The sequence below is a fragment of the Mangifera indica genome, chromosome 3 (assembly GCF_011075055.1).
Source record: "Mangifera indica cultivar Alphonso chromosome 3, CATAS_Mindica_2.1, whole genome shotgun sequence".
Classification (NCBI taxonomy): Eukaryota; Viridiplantae; Streptophyta; class Magnoliopsida; order Sapindales; family Anacardiaceae; genus Mangifera; species Mangifera indica.
In genome coordinates, this window is record NC_058139.1 from 17828227 (window position 1) to 17855184 (window position 26958).

General features: G+C 32.0%; 3 protein-coding genes across 4 annotated transcripts; 2 read left to right on the forward strand and 1 right to left on the reverse strand.

Moving 5' to 3' along the window:
* Positions 1-4288: 4288 nt before the first annotated feature.
* Positions 4289-10037, reverse strand: LOC123210635. Of its 2 annotated transcripts, XM_044629109.1 has the most exons (7): positions 9867-10037; positions 8738-8952; positions 8554-8612; positions 6763-8457; positions 6583-6684; positions 5234-5387; positions 4289-5149 (listed from the first exon to the last, which is right to left on the reverse strand). In XM_044629109.1, exons 2-7 carry the CDS (start codon positions 8859-8861, stop codon positions 4485-4487), a joined length of 2799 nt encoding a protein of 932 aa, XP_044485044.1. In that variant the 5' UTR covers positions 8862-8952; positions 9867-10037; the 3' UTR covers positions 4289-4484. The 2 variants fall into 2 exon arrangements, with proteins under 2 accessions (XP_044485044.1, XP_044485043.1); XM_044629108.1 differs by having other exon boundaries at positions 6583-8457; positions 9867-10036.
* Positions 10038-17385: 7348 nt separating this feature from the next.
* On the forward strand, positions 17386-18537 carry LOC123211742. The gene is made up of 3 exons (XM_044630603.1): positions 17386-17593; positions 17696-17943; positions 18040-18537. Exons 1-3 carry the CDS (start codon positions 17435-17437, stop codon positions 18431-18433), a joined length of 801 nt encoding a protein of 266 aa, XP_044486538.1. The 5' UTR covers positions 17386-17434; the 3' UTR covers positions 18434-18537.
* A 288-nt stretch (positions 18538-18825) lies between these two features.
* Positions 18826-23300, forward strand: LOC123211741 (importin subunit alpha-2). Its single transcript, XM_044630602.1, has 11 exons — positions 18826-19104; positions 19196-19292; positions 19369-19460; positions 19548-19679; positions 19783-19968; positions 20058-20221; positions 20315-20393; positions 21375-21503; positions 21953-22080; positions 22242-22653; positions 22764-23300. Exons 1-10 carry the CDS (start codon positions 18901-18903, stop codon positions 22612-22614), a joined length of 1584 nt encoding a protein of 527 aa, XP_044486537.1. The 5' UTR covers positions 18826-18900; the 3' UTR covers positions 22615-22653; positions 22764-23300.
* Positions 23301-26958: the final 3658 nt, after the last annotated feature.

Here is a 26958-nt window from a genome sequence, read left to right on the forward strand (position 1 = left end):
ATAAATATGGAAGGATTGGATAAAGTTCAGAATAAGAGATAAGTTATGGTAGTTCAAGCAAAAAAAAGTTACGCATATGGTCGCTTCTGCGCAAAGGTAAGCAACAAATAGGTTAGAGTTCAAATTATGGAGAGTTTAATAATTATATCAATATTGATCATTATTCAAAAAACTATTCAATAATAATTATGAGAAATTAGATGTTTTGGCATTGTGGAAAAAAAAGGCAAAAAGTTTTCTTGTACTTGCCACCATGGTATGAGATATATTAACCCCTCTAATGTTGATGTAGCATTGAAATCCACTTTTAGTGCAGATGCATATATGCTGGATGATAGACGATCCAATTTATACTTAAACATGATCAATATAATCATGTGTATGAAGGATTAGGTCAAAGATAATTTCAAATTATAAAATCAGGTTACAGAAGATATCTTTGAAGAATTCAAGAATCTGAATATTGAAGACGAGTAAATGGATGGTATATATATCATATTTATATTTGTAATTGTATATTATGTAAATAAATTTATTTGTAATATGTTATAATATTTTTCATTATGTAATCATGGTATTCCTCCGTCACAAGTGAGGGATTATCAATAAAATATCTGAGATACTATCATTGGTTTTAGTAATTGATAAATAATTTATGTTTAATTTGTTTTTAAAAAAAATTAAAAAATTTTGTTTAAACAGGCCAACCAATTTAAAGCTTGGCATGGCTTGACCATATATACATAGGGTGGTACCGTAGGCCTTTTTTTTTTTTTTTTTGGTTGACCCAATCCAAAGGCTCCCAACTATGTGGGCCTTAAGCCCCATACAGCCCTTAGACCTGATGGGTCGTGTTGAAGTTGATCTGACCCATTGATGCCCTTACTTCAAACCCTAGTTAGTAAATACAAGAATAAGAAAAAACCATCCACAAATTATACGAGTGTAATACAGCAAACTATGAAAAATACATTTATAAAAAAATATCCCTAAAATTTGCATATGGGAAAAGTACGAAACGTGTATATACAGGTTTAATATAACACATCATCAATAATACGTTTCTAAAAATACAGCAATATCATAATAATTTTAATATTTTTCACAAATTTTCCATTGAAAATCAATATAACAATTCAAATATAAAGTATTTAATTAACTATTGAACCTAATATAAGATAATATACAATTAAAATTCTTTGTACAATAAGTAATATGCCGGTTAATTAGAAAAAAACAAACAAATTAATCGGTTTAGATTTCAAACTTCAGATCAAAATAAATCTTTATAAAGGCTACATGGGTGAAAAGTGTAAAATTAGAGTTGAAAATTAAGAAAGAAATATTATTGGGTTTTTCTTTAAATTGTAGTGATATTTTTGTAAATAATTGAAAATAGAATGGATAATTTTGTATTTTAAATTTAGTCCAAAATTTAAAAAAATAATAAATATAAAATATATGGTATAATTCGTATTTAATATAAAAAAAAGTGAAAAACAAATGTTTAATATATTTTTGATTTAAAAATTATTTTAAATGTATTTAATATGTAAATAATATACATATTTATTAACTAGGTCAAATCAAATGTCTGCATTAAGAACAAGAAATATATTAGTAGAGTCAGACAGGACATGAAGCCGGAATAACAAAGGTTAACTTTTTTTAATATCAAGTAAACTTTAAAGTTGGACTAACTTAAAAGCTCATCATTTATGGAGATGATATTATACTGTGCTCTTACAAAATCTAAATGTTCAATGCATACAGAAAAAAAAAATTTCATACTCAAGGTAAAAAGGATCAACATAAGCACAAGACATAGAAAAATGTAAGGAAAAAAGAAAAAAAGCCGAAAGACGTATTCCCACCCAAGGTTTATTGCAATCATAAATCGATAGCGGTTAAATATTAAAAACTTAAGTTTTCATTTATGAACAGTTAAAATTAACAAAAACAGTTAGTTTTATGGTAAAATCATTATTTAACTAATAATATATTAAAAATAATAAAATATTATCTATTTTTCCTCTAGATTTAGAAACTAACAATTTTTCCTCAAAGTATTGATTTAGAAACTATGATAGATATAATCACATTCAGATATTTAATCAGTTTAACAATCTCTAAAAGACTAGATATATGTCTAATGGACGTAGTTACTATTTATTTATACGAAAACTTGAATACTGAAATTTATATAAAACTTCTTAAAGGATTTAAATTCTCTAAAGCAAAAAAAGTTAGACTAATAGACATGTACTTAATTAAATTACAAAGACGGTTATACAGATTAAAACAATCCAAAATAATGTGGTACAATTGTCTTAGTGAATATTTGAAAAAAAAAAAAAAAGGTATGTGAATAACCATATATATCTATGTGTTTTTATCAAAAGGTGAGAATCATGATTTACCATTGTATCAATTTATATTGATGATATGAATTTAATTGAAACTCTTGAAAAGCTCTTAAAAACTGTTAAATATTTGAAAAAAGAATTTGAGATGAAAGATTTGGAAAAAACGAAATATTGTATTGGCCTACAGATCAAACATAATTCAAATAAAATGTTTATCCATCAATTAGTATATATTAAAAAATTACAAAAACGTTTTAATATGGATAAGAGTTATCCTTTGAACACCCCAATAGTTGTTTGATCTTTCGATACTCATTTCGTCTTAAAGAAGAAGATGAAAATATACTTGATCCTAAAGTATCATATCTTAATATCATTGAAGCTCTATTATATTTGATCTAATGCAGTAGATTTGATATAATCTTCACAGTGAATTTATTAGTCTAATTTAGCTCTACATCAACTCGTCACCACTAGAACAAAATCAAACATGCACTTTGTTAATTATGTGAAACTATAAATTTGAGATTATTTTATTATATCAAATCCCCTAAAAATCTTAGTTATGTTAGATATGTAAATGTTAGCTATCTTTCTGATAGTCATAAGTCAGCTCACAAACAGGATATATTTTCACTTATAATGACATAGCAATATCATGACACTCTACCAACATTTTTGAATCATTGAGAGATTCTAGCTCTTTATGAAGTTAGCGCAGAATGCATGTGGTTACGGTCTATTATTCATCATATCTTAAATACGTGAAATCTTTTTTCTATAACAGACGCTTCTTCCATATTATATAAAGATAATACAACATGTATTGTTCAAATTAGAGATGGATACGTTAAAGGAGACAGAGCTAAACATATCCCACCGACATTCTTTTACACTCATGAACTCTAACCGAACTGAAAAATTGATGTTAAGCAAACATAATATAGTGTGAATCTTACAAATTTATTAACCAAAACATTATCGACATCAATATTTAAAAAGTTAATGTATAACATTAGTATGTAACAATTCGACAAATAATTAAATTAATTCCATTATAAAGAGAGAGAGTAATCATCAGAAAAAAACAAACATATCAAACAAAATGTACATTATATTTTTTTATTAGGGTTTGTCTTACTAAATTTTTTAATAAAATAATTTAAATGTCTAATTTTACTTTATAAAAATATTAAATAATTATGTGTTTTATTTTTATTTCTATTTCACTAGATTTTTTAATAAAATTAAAATAATAAAAAATTCAAAAGATAGTGTAAGTACGCAGGAGATGTTTTCCACCACGTGAGAAAAAAGTGAGAATTTTTATGGAAATGCATTTATTATTTTGGCATGCAGTATTTATTGTCTCGGGAAGCACATTTCCTGCTTGCATTTTATTTGTTAATTTGTGCGGTGGCAGGTGAAAACTTTTAGATTTGAAGAAGAATCGATGAAGAATTGAATAAACTTAAGGAATCATCAAAAGTTTTAGAAATTTTCCCACAGAAGGTTGTTCTCATTTGGAGAAATGGAAAATCTGCAGAGGAATGAGGGAGAAGATCAACTGATTCTGAGAAAAATAAAGCAAAAAATGGAACAGTTAGCAAATATACATGTTGGGTCAGTCACCAGATCTGACACTATTTTTAAATATTCACCTATTCTTAAAAGTGCAGGAGTTTGTCTCAAACTCGAACCTAACGATTCCATCATATTACTACCCAGAATCTAACCCTTTTTTCGGATTCTAGGTAGAAACCCAAACTGAATATTGCTAAATCAAAAGAAAAGTTCATCCACGATGGATATTTGACATGCTTTACCTTACTAAAATCAAATAAATTTTCGGTTAAAGAATCATGGACTTTGACAGCCTCAATGATATATAAAACACAAAACTTAATATCACACACTTGCTATTTATATGCAGCATAACTTTATTTTTTTAAAGCTGGTCTTTTGCACGCTCTAATATTGCGAAATGCAGCTCCATTCATAATGCCTTGAAACTCAGTAAGTAATTGATGAACAAGTCTAAGAATCCTAAAACCATAGGGTATTTGGAGAAAAGACAACATACATTTTCAAAGGATAAATTATCAACGAGCCCTGGCATTATGTTTGGAAGATATCAGCAACCACTTCATCAATCAAACAATTGAATATATGACCCTCAACTTCTACTCCAAGTACAAATGTATCAACTTCAAAGTCCAGCCATTTGCCATACTGACTGCTCATATCGTTGCCTACAAGTTCATCCACCATGCAATCTCCCATGGCCCTCCATCCGGAGATCTCCTTGTGCAATTCTTTAGCTAACGATTCTTTTCGTCTCACCATTGCAACCCCTTTTATCCATGTTCTGCATCCCCCACCTACATACCGCCTGCATCTTAAGTCCATGCATTCACTTACACAGTCAAATAATACCTTCCGATTTAGCCTAGACTCATCACTGTTACTTTGAGGTCCTAATTTTCGAGTTTCCAACAGATCAAACAGATAAGGATTGATGATATCACGAGCTCGGCCTAGTGCAAAGTCCTTAAACATCAATTCTATGTTACATAAAATCTGCTTCACATATTCCAATTCCCACTTAGCTGATCCAGACAGATGTTTCACAGTTGTATTTGCATTCATTTTAGCCAGAGTTCCGGTTGATGTGGAAGAAGCTGAATCTGACAACTCTGTATCAGCTTCTAATGGGTAGTACTTCTTTAAAGAACTCAGACCAAAAAACTCCTGAGCTTGGATAGATGAACACTGCTTACTTCCTGAAAGCATATTGTTAATAAATGAGCATTCCTAGAGAATAAATTTTTAACAGAGATAAAGGCATATGATGCTGATGGTCTTACCCTCTGTAATACTGCTATCTGCTGTATCAGAAGAGTTGCAACTTTCAGTAGAAAAAGAAGGTTTGAGGATAGAAACAGGGCTTGGATGCTGACAATCAAGTAACTGTTTCCCATCAAGATGGCTACTGCTGCACTCATCCATCTCATCAATACCCTGATAATGCCACATTTGAACCTATTAGCTATAGAAGTTGAATGCAATCCATAAAACTCATTTAATTAATAAACTCGAAAGGAATGATAGTGATGCCAGACATCCAAAACATCTACATATCTTCGCAGAATCAAAGACTTAGGATTGATTTCCTTAGATATGAATTAAAGAAATAAATTCAGGACATCCTAAGCATCTACATATCTACATATAGATGTCCATAAAACTCATTTAATTAGTATACTTGAAAGGATATGTAGTTATAGAACTCAACTCAGGATATGTAGTTATAGAATTTGAAGGCAATCCATAAAACTCGTTTAATTAATATACTTGAAAGGAATGAACATGATGCAGGACATCCTAAACATCTATAGAATCAAAGACCTAGGATTGATTTCCTTAGATATGAATTAAGGAAATCAATTCAGGACATCCTAAGCATCTACATATCTACGTACAGAAATCCATAAAACTCATTTAATTAATAAACTTGAAAGGAATGAGCGTGATGCAGGGCATCCTAAGCATCTATAGAATCAAAGACCTAGGATTGATTTCCCTATATATGAATTAAGATTTACCTGCCAATCCATAAAACTCATTTAAATAAACTTGAAGGGAATGAACATGATGCAGGACATCCTAAAAATCTACACATCTAGGATTGATTTCCATAGATATGAATTAAGATTTCCTAACACATGAATTAAGATTTCCTCAGATATGAATTAAGATTTACTTGCCAATCAATAAAACTCATTTAATTAATAAAAACTTAAAAGGAATGAACATGATGCAGGACATCCTAAACATCTACGTATATATCTACATAGAATCAAAGACCTAGGATTAATTTCCTTAGATATGAACTAAGATTTACTTGCCAATCCTGCAAAAGTCAGGCAAAAAGACTTGCAGAGCATACAAGGAATGTCCTGAAGACCAGATTGGCCTCATAAAGATGGGACTAGGCATTGTGCCAGGGTTATAATTTCCCCATTTTTATCTTTCAGTTACTCTGTCATGTATTTTGAGAGCCAAGTTAAGATAAACCCCAAAACTCAGGATATGATTTCCTAAGATTTATAAACCCAAAACTAATGCATCTTCTTGTAACTAGATACCAAAGATCAGTTCGCTCCATAAACATAATTATATAACAGTCTCTTAGAAACAAGCCAGAATTGCATACCTGAAATTTATTTGGTCTGAATCCACTTGAAGAAAAATCAGGTTCATACTGGCTACCTCGCTTATCTCTAAGCAGCACGTGTTGGTATTCCTTATCTTGAAACTTCGATGCAGTGCCAATTGAATTAGTAGCAGGTAAGAGATCAGGAAAAGTTGAATCAGAGCATGAAGAGGATCCTACTTTGAAGGAATCATGGTGGGAAGACTCAGCTTTCTGACTTAATTCTGTTAACTTCTGTTCCAAGAGCATACTCAAAGCATCTCCCCCAATCACATTATAACCCAGTGAAGATACGTTCACACAGTCTGTGTCCAGCAATAATCGCTTACTGTGGTTCCCTGTGCAAACACTAAATTTTTTCTGTTCAACTTGACATGATGTTTCAGAGCCAGGCATTGATCGAATAAGTGGGGCTGTGAATGTAAATGAAACAACATCCATGCCTGATGAAGAGTGTCCTATATCAATGCATTTCTTTTTGCCGTCCTCTGTCAAAGAGAAGTGTCTATCAAGAACTGGACTAGATTTAATTGCCTTCTGACTTTTGTTAATTAACATATTATCAATAAACTGATTTTTCTCATCACGAGAGTCCCTTTCAATTGATCGTTTCTTCCTAGGGACATTCTTAGTATTGGAATATGAAATTCCCTTTTCACTATCTGATACATCAGAGTCCAACTTCCTGGTTCCAGTTTTTGAGTTCCCTGAAGTACGGCTTAAGGTTTTTTGCCGTACAGTAGAAAGATCCCCAGATGACATTTTTCTACTCTGCAAGCCAGAAGCCAAGGGCTTTGAGGCTAGCCTGTCCCTGTCAATTACACAGTTTTGCTTTTGGTTATTCTGCCTAAGCACTCCAGAAGGACTATTATGCACAGATGTTCGCTTATGCAAATTCTTTTTTATGTTTCCTTGACTCTTGAATGGCTGGCTTGACTTAACCTCACTCTGCTGTTTCTGGGATAAAAAATTTCGACTACTGCTTGAATTTAAGCCTTCTCTTTTCTGGACATTTACTTTTGCTTGGATTGCAAGTGAAATGGACTTTTCCTTGTTTTTTACGCCAGAGGTAACCTCTTCCGCATCGAATTCTCTAAAAGATGTTGTATCTACTGATCCATTCCAGCTCTTGTTCAAAGACTGACCCTTGAGACACTTGGCAGCATTAATCTCAACAGGTCCAAGGGAAGCTTCAGCAAGCCTAGTTGTTTTATGGGCAGTTCCTACTTTCTCTTTTAGATCTTTGACTTTCAAGGGTACTGCAGAAGAGCCAACCAGCGGCATTCTCTGTACTGCCTCTGCTTTTTCTTTAAGATCCCGAACTTTCAAGGGTAGAGAAGAAGACCCAACGACAGCCATACTAGCCCTATTATCAGCTTGGGGTCCAGGCTCAATAATTTTTACAGCAGCTTCCATTATGTGAGCAGCACTCTTTGTTGAAATGAAGCTATGACTCTTGATAGGTGATAAAAGTTTATGGTGTGTGATTGGGATAGATTTAGCTGATTTTGCAGGCAAAATTTCAGTTTGGAACTTCTCTATTGGCCTGCTTCTCATCCTCTGAGCCTTTGACTCCAAAAAGTCCCTTGTATCACTTTCCACCTTACGGAGCAGATGTCCAGAATGCATGATTTGATGGTCAAGATGATATTCAGGGTTTTTCCCGCAGCAATGAGCATCTTGAAGAGATAGGGTATCAAAAAATGGGGTAGAATGGGGCTCGGAAGATATGGGCAGAGAATCTAATCCCATAAGCCTCGCTACTACCCCAGGGGCTCTAGCTCCATATCTGTCATCATCTGTTACAGATGAAGCACAACTATAATCACTACTTCCATTAAAACTTTCTCCTGCTCCAGCTTCATCCTCATCTATCTGCAATACATAACAAGTTAGTTAAATTAGTCTTACATTCAGTAACCAAGAATGATAGAATGCATATTAGAAGATCCATGAATATCATATTCTCACCAGATGAAGCCGCGTCATTGGCAAGGTCCCATCACTTTTCTTTCCTTGTTTTGAACGTTCTACAATGAAATGAAGGAAATTTTGAGGAGTCCATGACCAACCATGAACAAGAATGATCTTATGTACAATCATTTAAAAAAATAAGATATGTAATTACATTCTTCACCATGGAATCAAACTGTACCTGGAAAATCTGACTTGCTTGAGAATAGCTTCTTCCGAGATTTTGCCTTCCAGTCAAACAACTGAAAGAAACCACCTACGTGGCCTCCACTTTTTGAACCATCTTTGTCGATTCCCATTTTCATAATTCAACTCCCAGCGTACTCCAGTAATTACAAGTTATGGAAACAAGAAGGAAGACCGACTCTGCTCCACCAACCAAAATCCATCAACAACCTGATTCAATGCAGCAGTTAATCAATATTTCCAACCAATTTGCCTTCTCTCGTAACCCAATGAATATTTTAAAACCTGATGTGCAATTTTTGTTGGTGTCAGTAAAAACGATAAAATCATATGGTCCTATAGATATTCTAAACAATTGTATGAAGTTTACAGAATATACATTTAGGATTATGATGTTCATAAATCATAAAGTATGCAACTGTACATGGAACATCATTAAATAATAACTTATCACTTAATAAGCCCAAAACACTGACAGCTTCTGTGACACTGGATCATTCTAAATGGTCATTTTTCAGCAATTGTAGGGAGAAGTTCAAAACAACCATAAACTAATCCATTCAAGCCAATAACCCGATATTGCTCTTAAATTACCCAGTGACAACTGCTTCTTTATCTGATTTAAATTCACAACAAAATTTGAACTCGCAATAGTTCTGGAACCCTGATCTTTTATAAAAGGAAAGAGTATACGACTTTGAATTCCACCTCGCATCATCTGAAGCACAAAAGAATAAACTTTGTTCGTGAAAACTAAGAACTCAAGAAGTTAGCACCTCACAGTTGACTCAACTTTCAACTGTCTAACTCTTCTTTCATATGAAAACACTTTAAGCGCCCATCTCTGATTAACCACTCAACAGACTCAAATTTAAACCGAAAATGCTACTACTTTAATCTACCAAACTAAGCTGTCTGAATCGGACACTTTAAGTAACTTACATAACTACAAAGCATCAATGTTGTGACCTCAATTAGGTTTCAAAATTAAATTTTTTTCAGGACCCATAAAAGAAACTTATACCAATGTTATCAATCTCGTTTTTTCCCACATTTCCTTGTAAAACAAACAGAACCCACAAACATAAACTCATCAAAATCAAAAGCAGTGAAACTGAACTTACATGAAAACAATTTCAACACAGTCTCTGGATCTCTTCTGGGTCTGAGTCCAATCAATGCCAGCTAATTTTGCGTCTGGTACATAGGGCTTATACCGAAGAGTAATTATTAGTTTTTGCAGAGATTTTAAAGAGAGTATGAGAAAGTTGAAGAGAGAGAGAGTGTGTAGTTGAAAGCATTAAATGGGACAGACAAATTGTAATAACAATACACTGTTTAAAAAATTCCAACGAACATGCTCTCCAAAAATGCTTCGAGAAAACACTTTGTTTTGTATGATAAAAAAGTTATTAAGTTTGTAACGTCTCTTTTGTTAGAGGGAGAAATTTCAAATTCCAAACGGAGACCAGCACGTGCATGTGTGTCGTTACAAAGGAGACCGCCTGTTGAAAATGAGTTGCTCGATAGAGCGTTGCCACGCGTCAAGTGAGGAGATCTGCCGTTGGAAATTGAGGGTAACACGGTAATTTCACATCATAGATAATTTTATAATGGCCTGTCTATTAGGGATGTAATATGGACCGTTTATTTACTGGGCAATAATATATTTATACATTTTTTTTTATATATAATTTACATATTTAGATAATATGTTATTATACAATTAGATATTATTTTATATTTAATTTAAAATTATTAAATCATATAATAATATATTATTTATATATATAAATTATATAATAAAAATATATAAGCATTATTTTATTAATTATATTATAAAAAGGATAACGACGTAATTAGAGCTATTATATTATTACTTAAAATATTGTATGGATTGATGTGATAGGTTGAATGATTTTGTTGTGATTTTATAGTGTATGCAGATGATCATTTGATTCATCTAGTCAGAATGCATATTTGATGTAAATCATAAAATTATATATATTCACTTTAAATATATAAATAGATACGTATTTGATATATATTATCATATAATTAATAATTTTGAAATAAAAATAAAATAACATCAAATTATATAATAATATATATCAAATATATTCTTATTTATATATTTAAAATAGATATATATAATATTACTCTTTATATAAGTTATAGAATAGGAGTCGGTTGCATTGTTTGGTTGCAATTAGAATTTAGAATTGAAGCTAGAACTAAAAATTAAAATCCTATGGAACAATAGAATAGACATATATATAATTCATTGGTACTATAGCCAACTTCATTTAATGCCACCATCATGGTATATGGTGTAGGGTAACAATTTCATTATCAACAAAAACAAATGTTTCAAATACAAAACATAGCATTGACCAATCAAGCGGTTGGTCCAAATCTTGACCAGCCCAATTACCAATCAAACTAATGATAGATTATTTAGAAAACATTATAACATTATTGAATCCAACCAAATTGTTGTCTAATAGTATGTTGTGTAGACTCATTACTAGATAAACTCAGTTAGAGTCTTGACAATTACCAAATGGCCAAAAGACTTGTTTCCACCCAACGTATAGTAAAATTTCAAAGTGTTATCTTCCGACTTTAAAAAACTCAAATATCAATGTATGAGTCAAATTATATTAAAATTTTAGTTAAGGTCAAAATAAAATTGTCATTTTAATAACATTATTAAATATATATAATTTATTATATTTCTCTCACATATTTTAAAAACTAACAATTCACCCCTTCCAATAAGTTTTACATTTTTAAAAAATCACATTTCACTCCCCAAAACCTAAAGGTTTTTTTTTTTTCATCCTCTCTAATTACCATCTCTAGTGTCGACGATATCTCCTTTCCACCCTGAACCATTATCGACGCTGGTACACATTTCCCTACCCTAAAAATCATCATATGAACATGTCGACATTCAAACAATTCGTTTGAACAATGATGCGTCTAGACAACTTTCATCTAGATTCATCAAATTTGAACAAAAATCGTTTAGATGACGAGTCTCAAGATGACATTTGGGATGCATTACACACATGCCCATGATAAGGATCATCCCAAGATAGTAATCTAATTAGTAGTCTTATAGTTATGCATATGTAGTAAGGAAGAGACTGTGATCAATTTCTCAGTGTGACTAGTTATCATAGTTTGTTTGCCCAAAGTTCAATCAAAGTTGTACATAAGGCACATAGATAGTAGACATTTGGGATTTGAATTACTTTTACAAGGGCATTAAATGTGTCAAAATCAAATTAAACCTTAATCATCCAAGATGAAGTTGTCTAGTAGTTAAGGCACGAAAGTACCACAATAAGACGGATGGGAATAGGAGGATGTTGAAGAATATCTATAATAATCACCTAGTTAGATCGTAATGGAATAACAATTATGAGATGTTGTGTGCAAGGTGTTGAGAAGTCATCTCCTTACTGAGTCATTTTTACTCATATATTCATTTTTTTGGTTTTGTAGGTAGACTTGAGTAGCTGGACATGCAAAGGGGAGCCAACGGTTTAGCTTGAGTAATTGCATGAGGTTGAGAGGCATTTTCATCATTTTTTAATTTTAAGAGACTATGCATTTATTTCCAGTTTGAGACATTGAATTAATTATGCATAGTTATTTTGAGATTTGATTTTGAACACCTTATTTTGTATGGATGTGTTTATTTAATAATATAGATTGAGATATTTCATTTATGGTTGTAATACACCTTTCTGCATGCATTTATGGTTAAGTATTCATTATCATGCTTAAATTTCGATGTAGCTGAGAAAGAGTTTAAGTTATACATGTCTCTTTAGGGTATATTTTGTATAGGCGTATGTATTTGAAAAGAGGTGTTATAGTTTTGGTTCTTTTGAATATAGAGACCTGAAAGGTAAGCTATCTGAATTCGTATAAATTTCCTTAGTCATGGATTATTACAATCATTTTGAGGATTTGTTGACCAAAATTACTAAAGCAAAAGGCGTGATCTCCAATTCGATGTTGACAACAAAGTTCTAGTGAAGCTTCAACCATATAGGCAACCTTCCCTCACTTGCCATACTTATTCCAAGTTGAATCAATGATTCTATAGGCCTTTTAAAGGGTTGGCCAAGGTTGGATTTATGGCTTATAAATTGGATATGTCAGAGCGCTCCTACATCCATCCAATATTTCATGTGTCTCTTTTGAAGTTGTTTCATGAAAATTTGACCTTCCATACTCCTACTCTACCTCAATGTGCCATTGATGGTCATCACTTGGTTCTTCCTATTGCAATTTTGCAAGGCCATCATATTGTTAGGAGTGGCACCCTTGAGAAACAAATTCTAGTTCAATAGAAAGTCCTACCTATCAAAGACTCCACTTGGGTTTCCTAAGAGGAATTCATTCATCTTCATTTTGACCTTGAGGGCAAGGTCCTATTTTTTAAAAGAGAATAATTTGATAGCGACTAAGTTAGAGATAAAAAGGTAGTGATACCAAAAGCTAAGAGGTCACACAGGGTGAAAAAACTCCAACTTGGTGAAAAGATTATGAGACCTTCCATATGGGTAATGGAATGACAAATACGACAAATGACAACAAGTGAAATGCTTTGTAAATTGCAGTCTTCGATGTATGGTTTAGTTGAGACAATAGGTGTTTGTTTTATGTTTTGTTAAGTTGGGTACATGTCATATTTTCATTTGTTATCATACAATTGTACAACATTTAAATGACATGAAGAAGGAATACAAAAAGGGTATGAGTTTGGTTGATCAAGTTTTTTCTCCCTTCATGAATCTTACAAAATTAAGGTCACCCCCAAATTGCCTAAGTTTTTCTTTTTATCCCTCCTCTAAAATCAATTTCTAAAATTGCTAATTATAAAAAAAAAATAGAATAAAATAACAAATTAGATTTAGAGAAAAAAACACAGACTTCATTAGTATAATAATTTATTAAAATTTAGTTGACAATTTTAAAGAAATAGTATACACATTGAATTTAGTTTAGGATTTTAAATATAGTGACATACTGGTAGGTAGAGTTCAAGTATCAAACATAATAAAATTTTTAACACAAATAATTAGTTTTTATTTTATTTGTTAAATAGTCATAATCAAATTTTATATATATATATATATATATATATATATATAAAATCTAATAATCATAAACCCTACCAAACATAACATGCAAGAATTGATTATCTATAATCAATTTTTTTTATGATCATATCTTAATAATAATAATTTATGCTAAATAGAAACATAATATCACTTAATAAATATTTAGTAGGTTGGATAGTTAACAAATATTTTGATTTAATTACAAACAAGAGAAACCTATAATATACTTAGACACATATAATAGAAGGTGATATAAAGATTTATATAGATAAAATGACAAAAATATGGATAATATGCTAAATTGTTTTAACTACTAGTTTATGTTAGAGAAATGTATTTGAACAAAAAAATGTGGGAAGACTTTGAGGTATGTAGATCACTTTCTTTAAGATGATATTTGTCCCCACTAGTTATATGATGTTATAGGGATATAACAAATCACCTTCAGAATATAACAAAACCCCTTAAAGTAATAGTCAACACTACTAAATATTCTCCTAAAAACACAAAAATGAATAATATTGATGTGATGATGTTGAACTAGAGAGAAAGTAGGACTGTATGGAGAAATTGGAATGAATAAAAAATCTAAGTTAAACCTCAATTTATAAACTTGAAACATGTCTATTAACATTAAAAGTCATTATTTTTAAACAAAATTATGTTTTAAAAAGACATAATTTTTCGATTAGACATATCTATCTTGAATAATCATAACTTTTAGTTTAAGTTAAAATAACATAACTTTTGATAGCAAAAGTCATGTCTATTTTTGTAAGATCATGTCTATATCAAAAGTCATTACTAGACCATATATATATATTCATGGTTTCTTAAATTTTCCTTCCAAAATTTTTCAAAAACTAAATACAAGCTACTAACAATCCCCTACTTAGGTTGTATTAATCAACACTTATGGATTCATGTATAAAGAAAGTCTTTTTACAATTAAACTTTCTATTAGTGTTAATATTTCAAGATTTTGACAAAATCTATAGTAGCTTAATATTTGCTTTAAACTTAGATTTTATGGTATCAAAATCGGAAATATCATACACATAAACTTCTTTTTTTATTCATAATGTGTTATCGGTAATTTAGTATCGTTATATGGTCTTATGCTACAATCCTATACTCATGAATATTTACAAAAGTTATTCTCACTTTTGCTAAGAACGACACCACTCCTTATGTTCACTTAGGTAAAGCTCTTGTAGTTTGTTATACAAACTTCTTGTTTCCTTAAATAACTTTTGCTTCATTAAGAGTAATTATTGCTCAACCTCTTTTTTCTAAGTACTTTATTGGTCCAAATACTTGCTTCAGTTGCGAATCAATAACTTTTTATTACCCATTAAACCTTTTTCTTAAAATAGAAAGGTTAAGTTTTTGTTATTGGCAACAATTTATCTAAAATAGTTTTAAACATATTTATATAACTGTATTTTTAACCATGTCCCTCGCAAGTGCTTTTATCAATAGGTTAACCAAATTATTACTAGACTTTACATAAACAACTGTAATAACACCATCTAAAATTAGTTGTCTTATGTATTCAAGTCTCAAAGCAATATGTCTAGATTTTCCATTATAAACTTTCTCAAAGACCTTAGATATAGTTGCTTGACTATCATAGTGAAAAGGGATTGCAGACATTGGTTATGGCCACAACTCTATATCCATTAATAAATTTCTTAACCATTCAACCTCTTTTCCCTGTAGCTACTAAAGCTATCAACTCAGATTTCATTGTAAAATGAGTAATAACCATTTGTTTATTAAAAGCCCAAGAAACAACTCCCCTACCTAAGGTGAATATCCAACTAGACATTGACTTATTGTCACTTATACTTGTAATCCAACTTGCATCAGTGTATCCTTACTATTGGAAGACTATTATAAACCAAATCATATGATTTAGTGTACTTAAGATAACCGAATATCCTACCAATAGCTTTCCAATGATCTTTGCTAGGATTACATGTGTATCTTGAAAGTTTATAAACTGCAAAAACAATGTTTAGTCTAGTGCAATGCATGACATACATTAAACTTTCAATGACATTGACATATTCTAGTTGACTAATAAACCTTACATGGTTTTCAATCAATTTACAAGATACATCTAATAAAGTGTTAGCTTCTTTAAAGCCTAAATGATTAAACTTTGTAATTATTTTCTCAATGTAATGAGACTGACATAAAGCGTAACCCCCATTATGTTTTTTAACTTTAATACCTAAGATTGTATTACCTCACCTTAATCTTTCATTTGAAATTGTGAGTTGAAATATTTTTTAGTATCATTTATCCCTTGTAAATTAGTTTCCATTAGCAACATGTCATCCATATAAAGACATATTATGACACCATATTCTTTAGTGAATTTCGAGTATATACATTTATCTGGATCATTATGCTAAAAACCATGTGATAAGATCACATTATTGTTTAGGAGCTTGCTTTAAGCCATACAAAGATTTAACTAATTTACAAACTTTTGTTTCATTGTCAAGCACCACAAAACCGTCCAATTGTTCCATATAAACTTTTTCAGATAACTATTATTTTATGAGTTTGACTTATAAAGTGTTTTTATTACATCACCTTTTTGCACGATTTATAATTATGATCATGCGTCAAAGTTTTCCAATAGTCCCGCAGTGTATATCTCTTTTGGTATATTCCCATCAGGGGTATATATTTAAAGAGGGGTGTTACACTTTGGAAGAAGAGAGAGACGGTGCTTTGTCTCACCCTTTTGGCGGGATTCAATAGTAGCTTCAGAAGAAGAGAAAGACGACAATGGTTTAGGATGGAATGAGGCAGTCGTCGGAGATGGTGGCTAGAAAGATCAAGGAAAAAAACTTGAGGGAGAGGAATATAACTTTTCAAAAATTGAAAATTTTGGGTAAGAGTGAAGTGTTAGTTTTTAAAACTTGAGAGGGAAATGAAATAAAATTATATTTTTTAAATATTATAATTAAAATAACGGTTTTACCCATATATGTAATTAAAAATTCTAACAAAAGTTTAGAGATGATTGTGTGTTTCAGTTTTTAAAAAATATATTGTGAGATGGAATGATAATTAAAATATGTTGAATATTTCTAGATTTTTAAAATATTAAAAATCCAATATAAAATTATTTTATATAAAATTTTTTTAATTAATTAGGGGTGTTTTAGTTGTTATTATATTAATTAAAAAAAATCATTATAATTAAATTGGCAATGGGGATAAAATTGTTATAAAGCAAAAGAGGCAAAAGCCAACTAAACATACAAGATTTGGTTATAAATGTGGCATACACTAACGAGAAAAATAACTTGTAGCAAAAATTTTAATAACCAACTGCTGTGTGCTTGATTGAATACTTGAAAAAAGTAAAGACCAGAACCGGGAATCTTTCACCTTTAAGCAACCTTTGCTGCAAGCGATTCTATAATTCTTTTGCTCTCTTTTTAAAGTGAAAAACTTGAAAACCCCCATATTGTCATCATCCTGTTGAGTCTGGATACGAATTTTATCTCTTTTGTACTCGAAAAATGTCAAAAAGAAGAGCTGTTACACATGCTGATCTTGCGCCAAGTCCTCCTTGCACAGAATTAGGTAGCCATACTGGTGTTTTTCTCATAGTCTTGACCATTCTCTGCGGCTTATGTTGCTTCATTCTCTGTCTCACAGCCGAAGCCACTCGTTCCCAGGTGAAAAATTGTTACCTATATTATATATTTGTCCCATCTTTGCACACGAACTCAAATTTATATAAACTCAATTACATATTTTTCCTTTTTGTATTATTGCAGATGATATGGAAGAGTACAGGGAGTGAAGGCAAAGAAAATGAATGCGTGTACAGTGGCAGCGGGAAGACACCATTGTTGTGTGCTTTGATTGCATTTGTTGGATTAGCAGTGGCCATGGTGGTGGAACATATGTACATGTTGATCGCAGTAAGCAAATCGCCGCCTCTGGCTTTGGTTTCTTGGGATCGTGACGCTTCTCCAGTCAAGAGTTTGGCATGGCAAGCAGGCTTTTTCTTTGTTACAACTTGGTATAATTTGATTTGTTATTCCTATGTCTCAATCAAGCTCAAGCAGAGTAATCCCATTTACTATGTAATTTGAGTTTGTTGGGGTGATTTCTTCAGGATTTGTTTTGCGGTTGCGGAGATTCTACTGCTAATTGGGGTGAGTATAGAATCAGGCCATTTGAAGAACTGGTCAAGGCCAAGACCAAGTTGTCTAGTAATCAAAGAAGGTCTGTTTTCTGCAGGAGGGGTTTTCGCATTAATGACAGTCTTCCTTGCAGCCGGTCTATACTTGACAGCATTGGGTGCAGAAAAAGTATCCCAAGAACACGAAAACGTGCGGCGAGAGGTTGTTGAGGTCTCTGCACTCTTTGTTTCTCCACCAAGATCGCCCCACCTCACCACCATTGCAAGAGAGAATCCAATACGCAGAGACACTCAACTTGAAAACCACCGGCAGCACCCCACACGCGCATTTTCACCCGCTTTTACCAAGCACTCAAATCAAGTGTAATGTGTATAAACAACATATATTTTAAGTTAGACTTCCATTTTATGCGAGAAACTCTCTTTTGTACATTAATTTTTCTTGAATTTATTTTTTCATAATTTAGGTCACAACGTTGTTTCGTTTCGGATTGTGATTACTGTCTTTTTGTTAGAAGGATCCAGCAATCTCTGGGCCTAGTGCCGATGGCCCAATTACAGTTTTTTATTTTCTTTTACTGTCCTAAAATAAAATTTTATTTGAAACTCTTCTTGGGTGCATTTTGTCAGTTCTAGAACTCTTGAGTGTGTTTTAATTTTCTAAAACATGGGAGTAAAGTGAACGGAGAATTAATTTTTTAAAAAGAATTATAAAATCACTATTCAGTCCTTTCTTGTATAAATAGCTTTCTCTTTTGCCCTTTCTAATCCCTAGCATATTTACTTTAATTTTCTATCACGGTTTTTCAAAACTCTTTTCTTTCGCCTAAAACGATGTCGCTTCGACCGAGCGCCAGAACCGAGGTTCGCCGGCACCGTTACAAGGTGGCCGTGGACGCCGATGAAGGTCGACGAAGAAGAGAAGACAACATGGTGGAGATCCGGAAAAGCAAGCGTGAAGAAAGCTTGCTTAAGAAGCGCCGTGAAGGGCTCCAAGCATCGGCTGCTCCTCTTCCCAATCTCAGCCTCCAAAACAAGGTAAGGAATTATCATTTCGACATTGTTCTATTAATTAGGGTTTCAATTGCAGATATTGGAAGTTTTTATTTGTTGATTGAATGATTTGAAGTTGGAAAGTCTGCCTTCGATGGTGGCTGGGGTTTGGTCGAACGATAAAAACATGCAGCTCGAAGCAACTACTCAGTTTCGGAAACTGCTTTCCATTGGTACAATTTAGCTTGTTAAAGTTTATTTTTTAATCATTTTTCATGATAATAAATGTTTGAAATTTATTATATATAGAGAGGAGTCCTCCGATCGAGGAAGTGATACAGTCTGGGGTTGTTCCGCGCTTTGTTGAGTTTCTTATGAGAGAGGACTTCCCGCAACTTCAGGTAGGGGTTTTGTACAAACGGTGGGTTATTTTTGGCTTAGGGTGTTAGAATGATTAATGTGGATTGATGTGTTGAAATTTTTTGTAGTTTGAGGCTGCTTGGGCTCTTACGAACATTGCTTCTGGAACATCAGATAACACTAAGGTGGTGATTGACCATGGTGCTGTTCCTATATTTGTGAAGCTACTTGCTTCTCCAAGCGATGATGTTCGTGAACAGGTAATGCTATATATAGTTTGCTTGTGAAAGTTTGATGTTATTGGAGTTGGTTGAATTGGAGGTTTTGTATTGACCGCTCTTTTCTCCCTAAATACATCTGTAGGCTGTTTGGGCACTAGGAAATGTTGCTGGTGATTCACCCAGGTGCCGTGATCTTGTGCTTAGCCAAGGAGCTTTGATGCCATTACTGGCACAATTGAATGAAAATGCAAAACTGTCGATGCTAAGAAATGCCACATGGACACTATCCAACTTCTGCAGGGGCAAACCACAGCCACCATTTGATCAGGTTGCTTTGTTGGAGGTGCATTAGTTGTTATTCATTCAATTTTTCTTGACAACCGTTCTAATTATTATTTTTTGAAATTCGTTGAACAGGTGAAGCCTGCCCTTCCGGCACTTGCACAGCTTGTTCATTCAAATGATGAAGAAGTCTTGACTGATGCCTGCTGGGCACTCTCCTATCTTTCTGATGGTACAAATGACAAAATACAAGCTGTGATTGAGGCTGGTGTTTGCCCACGACTTGTTGAGCTCCTTCTGTGAGTGTGACACATTTATGTATTGTATTTGATAAAGTTTCTTGTTCCCATATTTTGACATAAACTTGATCATGTAAACAATGCATGTTTCAGTCATCCATCTCCCTCAGTACTCATTCCTGCCCTGCGGACAGTGGGAAATATTGTCACAGGAGATGATATGCAGACTCAGGTATGATTGTGGCAAGTACTAATGATTCTGTTTTTGCAGGTATTTTAACATTTAACAAAAAGCCTCTATGTACCATTCACAACTATTTGATTTGCAAGTCCATATGTTTTGTCATATTTGCTTTTATTGATACCTCTTTGGGAGCCCATGTTTGTACCGGATGAATATCAGCATATCATTTTAGATATTCTTTAGCTTAAAGCATAAGATGCTTAGAAGTACATGGTTCAACTGTTTAAGAGCTCAGTGGCAAAGATAATTTCTTCAAAGGAAGGCTACTCTTGATGTCGGTAACCTGGCTAGAGGGGAGCTGTTTTTCCCTTGAACATGTGTATCTTCTTTTTGTTTAGAAATTGTAATTTATCGTCTATTTCTAAATATGCAGTTTATTTCAGCTGTCACATTTGACAAACCTTTCTTGAATCTTCTTTCGTTGCAAGTGTACTTGTTCATATAATGTGAAAAATATTGAGGGATTTAACACTTTTTATGCATTAGTATGTGCTTGTGAATATGTAAATATTCTATCTTAGCATAGTTACTTTTCTTGCAACCAGTTTAATAGGAGTACATTTAGCACTTTTTATCAGTTAGCATGTGCTTCTTGCTCTGATTTTAGTGTAACTTTGTAGATTTGCTGTTATTGGTCCAAAGTGCTGGAACAAATCTATACATAATTAGTCTGCTTTAAACTGAATGAAAATCAATATTATAAGCCTAAGATAACCAGAAGTTGTAGACTAAGCATAACAATGATATAAATGATTAAGTTGAATTTCATTCAATCCTATTCAATTGCAGAATTATTCATTTAAGATGCATTAGAAAAATTGCTTTACTATTGTCTCATAGGCTCTTTTTCTTGTGCATATAATTGCGAAATTTTTACAATACCATCTCCTGCTGTGATGGATCTGATTGTAATTTTTAATATTCAATGTTTATGTTTCATCAATTTTAATGGATTTTTCCTTGCTTTAGTGTATAATTCACCATGGTGCTTTGCCCTGTCTTTTGAGTCTGTTGACCCATAATCATAAAAAGAGCATCAAGAAAGAAGCTTGCTGGACTATATCAAACATTACAGCTGGAAACAGGGAACAAATTCAGGTGAGGCTTTAGGTGTGTTTAAATCGTGTGATTTTCTAATTCCTGTGATGTCCTGGTAATTGTTATGCACAACTCAGTGTGTTCTTCAATGGAATAACCAGAATATTTTACGGTGAAACTTCAATGTATGAGTTTCAAGTATGTCGGGAATGTATCTGTGGCATACAATAACTTATGATCAAGATGGATGGTCGATATCTGTCCCCCTAGTTTGATATATATTGTTTTGAAGTGGGGGTTTGAGAGTGTGCTAAGTAAGAAAATTTTCTTGGCATTTCTATGCTGTGATAAATCTTGCATCTCACCACATATAGGTGAATTTTAGATAATTATACTATATGTGCGAAAATAAATAGGCTTTTTAACTGACTTGTTATCGGAAAGTTAATACATTTAGTTCTGGAAAGAGAAATCGCTTCTTGATTGATGTAAATTTTAAAATGATGCAGGCTGTAATTGATGCTGGTTTAATTGGCCCCCTTGTTAATCTACTTCAAAATGCTGAGTTTGAGATAAAGAAAGAGGCTGCTTGGGCAATTTCAAATGCCACCTCTGGTGGTACACATGAGCAGATCAAGTATGTTGTTTCTTCATTTGTTTTGAACTTTCCTCTTTACTGTTGTGTCCCCTGTTTTTGTGTTATAGAATCAGTTGTAAACTCTTTTTTATGCATTTTTCATTCTGTCATCTTGTTTTTGTGTTATAAAATTGGTTGTGAACTACTTTTCTGCATTTTAGGTACCTCGCCGATCAGGGATGTATAAAACCACTCTGTGATCTCTTTGCATGCCCTGATCCACGGATTGTCACTGTCTGTCTGGAAGGCTTAGAGAACATTTTGAAGGTTGGGGAAGCTGAGAAGAGTATGGGCAACACTGGAGATGTTAATTACTATGCCCAATTAGTAGAGGAGGCTGAGGGTTTAGAAAAGATTGAAAATTTACAAAGTCATGACAATAATGAGATCTATGAAAAGGCAGTTAAGATTCTTGAAACGTTCTGGTTGGAAGAGGAGGATGAGGCACTACCTCCAGCTGATGGTGCCCAGCCAGGTTTCCAATTTGGAGGGAGTGAGCTTCCAGTTCCATCTGGTGGATTCAACTTTAGCTGAAGTTCCATATCACAGTTTACTTCACATGCAGGAGTGAGGGTAAGCTAGAATTGTGGCCTCAAATGTTTAATTTTAAGTAGCAATTGAAGTCATGTTATTTCTCTTTCAAACTAAAATATGGTTCTTATTGAGTTGGTTTACAATTGCAGGGATATTTAGTTCATCTAATGGAACAGATGTTCATACCGGGTTGACAAGAGTATATGTGAGGTTCAAGTCTGCTGTGGTTGGGTCAGGCACCTTTACATGTCTGGTTACAGGTTGGTCCAGTGTCTATTGTGGTTGAAGAGTTGCCGACGGAGGTCAGTCTATACTACGGTGTCCAATAAGTTGAGGCCAGTTGGGTTTAATTACAGCATGAGGGTGACCGTAATTTTAGCTGAAGAAACCTGAGAATGAGATGTATTAGAAATGGTGTTGATGCAAAGGCGGGGATGTCCTTGAAGGGGTAGTGATTGTCAAGACAGCATTGAGTTTTCAATTTGTCCTTGAGTCTTGGTTGTAAGGGAAGATTCTACGGTTAGGCATTTGTTTTTCTTCATGGTGGGTGAGTATATTTATAGTACAAAGAAAACCCTTTTATTGTGGTGCATTGAAAGAAACTGGCAAGTATTTTATGAATGTGTGATTCTCGTGTTCCTTAACTATTAATATATTTTAGCTATGGCTATTTTTGGTTTGTAAAATTGATTTTGAAGATTCTGGGACTGAGAATGAAACACAAATTAAGCAAATGTGTGCAGCTTTAAAATTGCAATATTTAGACACAATTTGGTGTACAAATGGATATACAAAAAATGAGTTATTATGTATTTATATAATGTTGAATTAAAGATAAAATAATATTTAATTATAAGATTATATATTATTAAATAATTGTTTATTAAAAAATAGATAGATATAACATTGTATTATAATTATGACTACACTAACTATAGGGAATATCTAACAGAACTTAAATTGGAAGCACGTAGAAAATGTGGATTAGACAACTGGGTTTTCAACGTAGTTATGTAGCATTATCAATACTCTTTCGTGGGGAATTAAATTTATCAACATTGCATTGATGTAACCTTATTTGGCCATGCCCTGTGGGCTGTTTCTGCATGGGCATGGCCATATGCAAAAGCACAGCCGGCTGTGTCTGTAAGAAATGGCAGCCGCTTGCACTATGGCTATTATTTGGCAAAATTTCTGAAGATTGGAAGGTTGGTTTTCCTTCTTGAGTGAAAGCCCAAGTCATTATTCGCTGCAAGAAACATGATGTCTTCCAACAGGAAGAGTGGAGAATTCATCGAAATTTCTTGTACTAGAGATATAGAAAAGAAGCGGTGAAAAAAGAATAAAAACAAGAGTAAATAATTATAATAACCTCGTCAGCACAAACTAAACATATAACAGCCCAATGATGTGGCACATAAGTAGTCCCTATCTGTAGGACAGAAAACATCACAACGCAGAAAGCTGTCCATAGTAACGAAGCACTATCTTGCAAATCCGTTTGTCATTTGTTATCACCGCTAGTTCTCTTGGTGAAAGATTTTACTCGGTAATTTTTTCTTACTCTAATCATTTTTTTATTGAAATTATTTTATTTGATTTACCATTTAATTAGCGCTGATAGTTTGTATCATCGGATCGTGTTCGTATCGTATCAATTTAAATTTCGTGTCACAAACTAAATTTGAAACAATCAAAAAACTATACTAAAATTGGAAAACTATATATCCAAAAACCTTTAAATGACAAATATCAAAAAATATAACTAAAATTCAAAAACTACACATTAAAATACCCTAAAATATCAAAAACCAAAAAATTGAACAAAAATTACAAGTCCATATACCTTAGAATGACAAAAATAAAAAGCAAACATAAATTTTGAAAACTAAATGTTGAAATACCTTGAAATGATAAAAGCTGAAAAATCAATGTGAAATTTGAATAGTATATATTAAAATATCCTAGAATTACAATTAAAAAACTAGACTAAAATTTGAAAGGGAAATTAAATTAAATGACCATTTTACCCTTTTATTAAGCAAAAATACTCATTTTTCCTATTTTTAAGTAAAAATGCTCATTTTTCCTATTCCTAAGCAAAAATGCTCTAAATTTTTTTAAATACCAAAATTACCCTTAACCACATTTATATAAATCTTCTCACTCTTACTCTTATTACATATACCTCTCATATCACTCAAATACTCACTTTTACTCTCATTTTTACTCAATTTCAATTACTATAGGTTCGTTCGAAAGAAAGAAGTTTTTATTTTTGAATTTGAATTGAAACAAGTCAATTCGTGAAAAAAGTATTTATACGAATTTTAACTAAAAATTTAATTTTATTTATTAAATCTAATTTGTATGTCACGTAAATGGGGTATTTGAATATTAGTAATAATTTAGGGGTTAAATAAAATGTTTGAAAAATATGGGGGTATTTTGATATTACACAATATATAAAGGATTTAAATAACATATTAAGAATAGATAGATATATTTTGATACAAGATAATATACAAAGGTGTTAAATAAAGTGTTAGATAATTATGAGAGGATAAATAAAATGTTAAAAAATATGAGAAGTATTTTGATATTAAACATTGTAAGAACGTTTTAAATGAAATGTTAAGAATAGATAATTATAGAGGGTAAAATAAAATTTTAGAAAAACATGGGGGCGGGGGGTATTATGATACTATATAATATATGAAGGATTTAAATAACATGTTAAAAATAGATAGATGCATTTTGATACAAGATAACATACAAAGGTGTTAAATGAAAGGTTAGATAAGTATGAGGGGCTAAATGAAATGTTACAAAAATATAGAGGTATATTAATATTACGCAATATATAAAGGATTTCAATAACATGTTAAGAATAGATAGATGTATTTTGATACAAAACAACATTCAAAAGTGTTAAATGAAATGTTAAATAATTATAGAGGAAAAATGAAATGCTAGAAAAATATGAGGGTATTTTGATATTAAATATTGTAAGATGGTTTTAAATGATATGTTAAAAATAGATAGACACATTTTAATATAAGACAACATATAAGGGTGTAAAATTAAAGGTTAGATAATTACGGGGGGAAATAAAAAGTTTAAAAGATATGAGAGTATTTTGATATTAAACACTGTAAGAATGTTTTAAATGAAATGTTAAGAATAGATAAATGTATTTTGATACAAGACAATATACAAGGGTGTTAAATAAAATGTTAGATTGTTATAGGGGTTAAATGAAATATTGAAAAATATGGAGGGTATTTTGATATTAATCATTGTAAGATTGTTTCAAATGGTTATTGTGGACTTTTTTCTTATAAATTATTAATTTTTCCAAAAATTTGTCATTGTAGGATTGATAATTAAAATGACAGGTTATGCGTCGATTTGTTACCAAGGAGAATAGATTTAAAGTGATGACAACACAATGAAATATGTTGGAGGGTCTAAACAATTGATTAAAATTCCCTCTACAACAACATTTGAGGGATATATTTAGCTTTTGAAGGAGTCTTGCAGTCTTGCAGTCTTGATCTAATGAAAAACTACTTTTAACTATCATGTTAGATTGTTATAAGGGTTAAATGAAATATTAGAAAAATATGGAAGGTATTTTGATATTAATCATTGTAAGATTGTTTCAAATGGTTATTGTGGACTTTTTTCTTATAAATTATTAATTTTTCCAAAAATTTGTCATTGTAGGATTGATAATTAAAATGACTGGTTATGCATCAATTTGTTACCAAGGAGAATAGATTTAAAGTGATGACAACACAATGAAATATGTTGGAGGGTCTAAACAATTGATTAAAATTCCCTCCACAACAACATTTGAGGGATATATTCATCTTTTGAAGGAGTCTTGCAGTCTTGATTCAATGAAAAACTACCTTTAACTATCATAAAGCTAAGAAAAATTGAGTTCGACTGCCCTGTACAGATCCAAAATGATGAAAATATCCAAGGTCTTATTAATATGTTTCAATACTTACAGGAATGTATTTCTGTTTTTTATTATATATACATCGATTGAAGGATAGGAAGAAGAAGAAGAAGAAATTAGTGGAGTGAAAAAAAAAAAATGATTTGAAAAACTTCATTGATTTCAATAATGACGCATTGTATATTGCAAACTCATAAGCTTATGGAGAGAAAGATAGGGTTTCCGATTGGGGTGACTTTAATGAAAATGACATGGTTGATATTTCTTTTGAAGAGGTAGAGCCCAAGCATGAGCCACCTGTTACCGATGGTATAAACAGTTTACAGCTTGAAGATCTTATTTTGGGTGATGGAAATTATTTTGGGTCATTTTTT

What these genes read in the sequence shown, in the direction of transcription:
- LOC123210635 (XM_044629108.1), bottom strand. Translation starts at nt 8,861, where the DNA reads ATGAAAATGGGAATCGACAAAGATGGTTCAAAAAGTGGAGGCCACGTA. An exon ending in TCAGACCAAATAAATTTCAG is followed by an intron (nt 5,388 to 6,582) that starts GTATGCAATTCT and finishes TGGCATTATCAG; the next exon opens with GGTATTGATGAGATGGATGA. An exon ending in AGATAGCAGTATTACAGAGG is followed by an intron (nt 5,150 to 5,233) that starts GTAAGACCATCA and finishes ATATGCTTTCAG; the next exon opens with GAAGTAAGCAGTGTTCATCT.
- LOC123211742 (XM_044630603.1), top strand. Translation starts at nt 17,435, where the DNA reads ATGTCAAAAAGAAGAGCTGTTACACATGCTGATCTTGCGCCAAGTCCT. An exon ending in CCGAAGCCACTCGTTCCCAG is followed by an intron (nt 17,594 to 17,695) that starts GTGAAAAATTGT and finishes GTATTATTGCAG; the next exon opens with ATGATATGGAAGAGTACAGG. An exon ending in TTTTTCTTTGTTACAACTTG is followed by an intron (nt 17,944 to 18,039) that starts GTATAATTTGAT and finishes TGATTTCTTCAG; the next exon opens with GATTTGTTTTGCGGTTGCGG.
- LOC123211741 (XM_044630602.1), top strand. Translation starts at nt 18,901, where the DNA reads ATGTCGCTTCGACCGAGCGCCAGAACCGAGGTTCGCCGGCACCGTTAC. An exon ending in ATCTCAGCCTCCAAAACAAG is followed by an intron (nt 19,105 to 19,195) that starts GTAAGGAATTAT and finishes AATGATTTGAAG; the next exon opens with TTGGAAAGTCTGCCTTCGAT. An exon ending in CACAGCCACCATTTGATCAG is followed by an intron (nt 19,969 to 20,057) that starts GTTGCTTTGTTG and finishes TTCGTTGAACAG; the next exon opens with GTGAAGCCTGCCCTTCCGGC.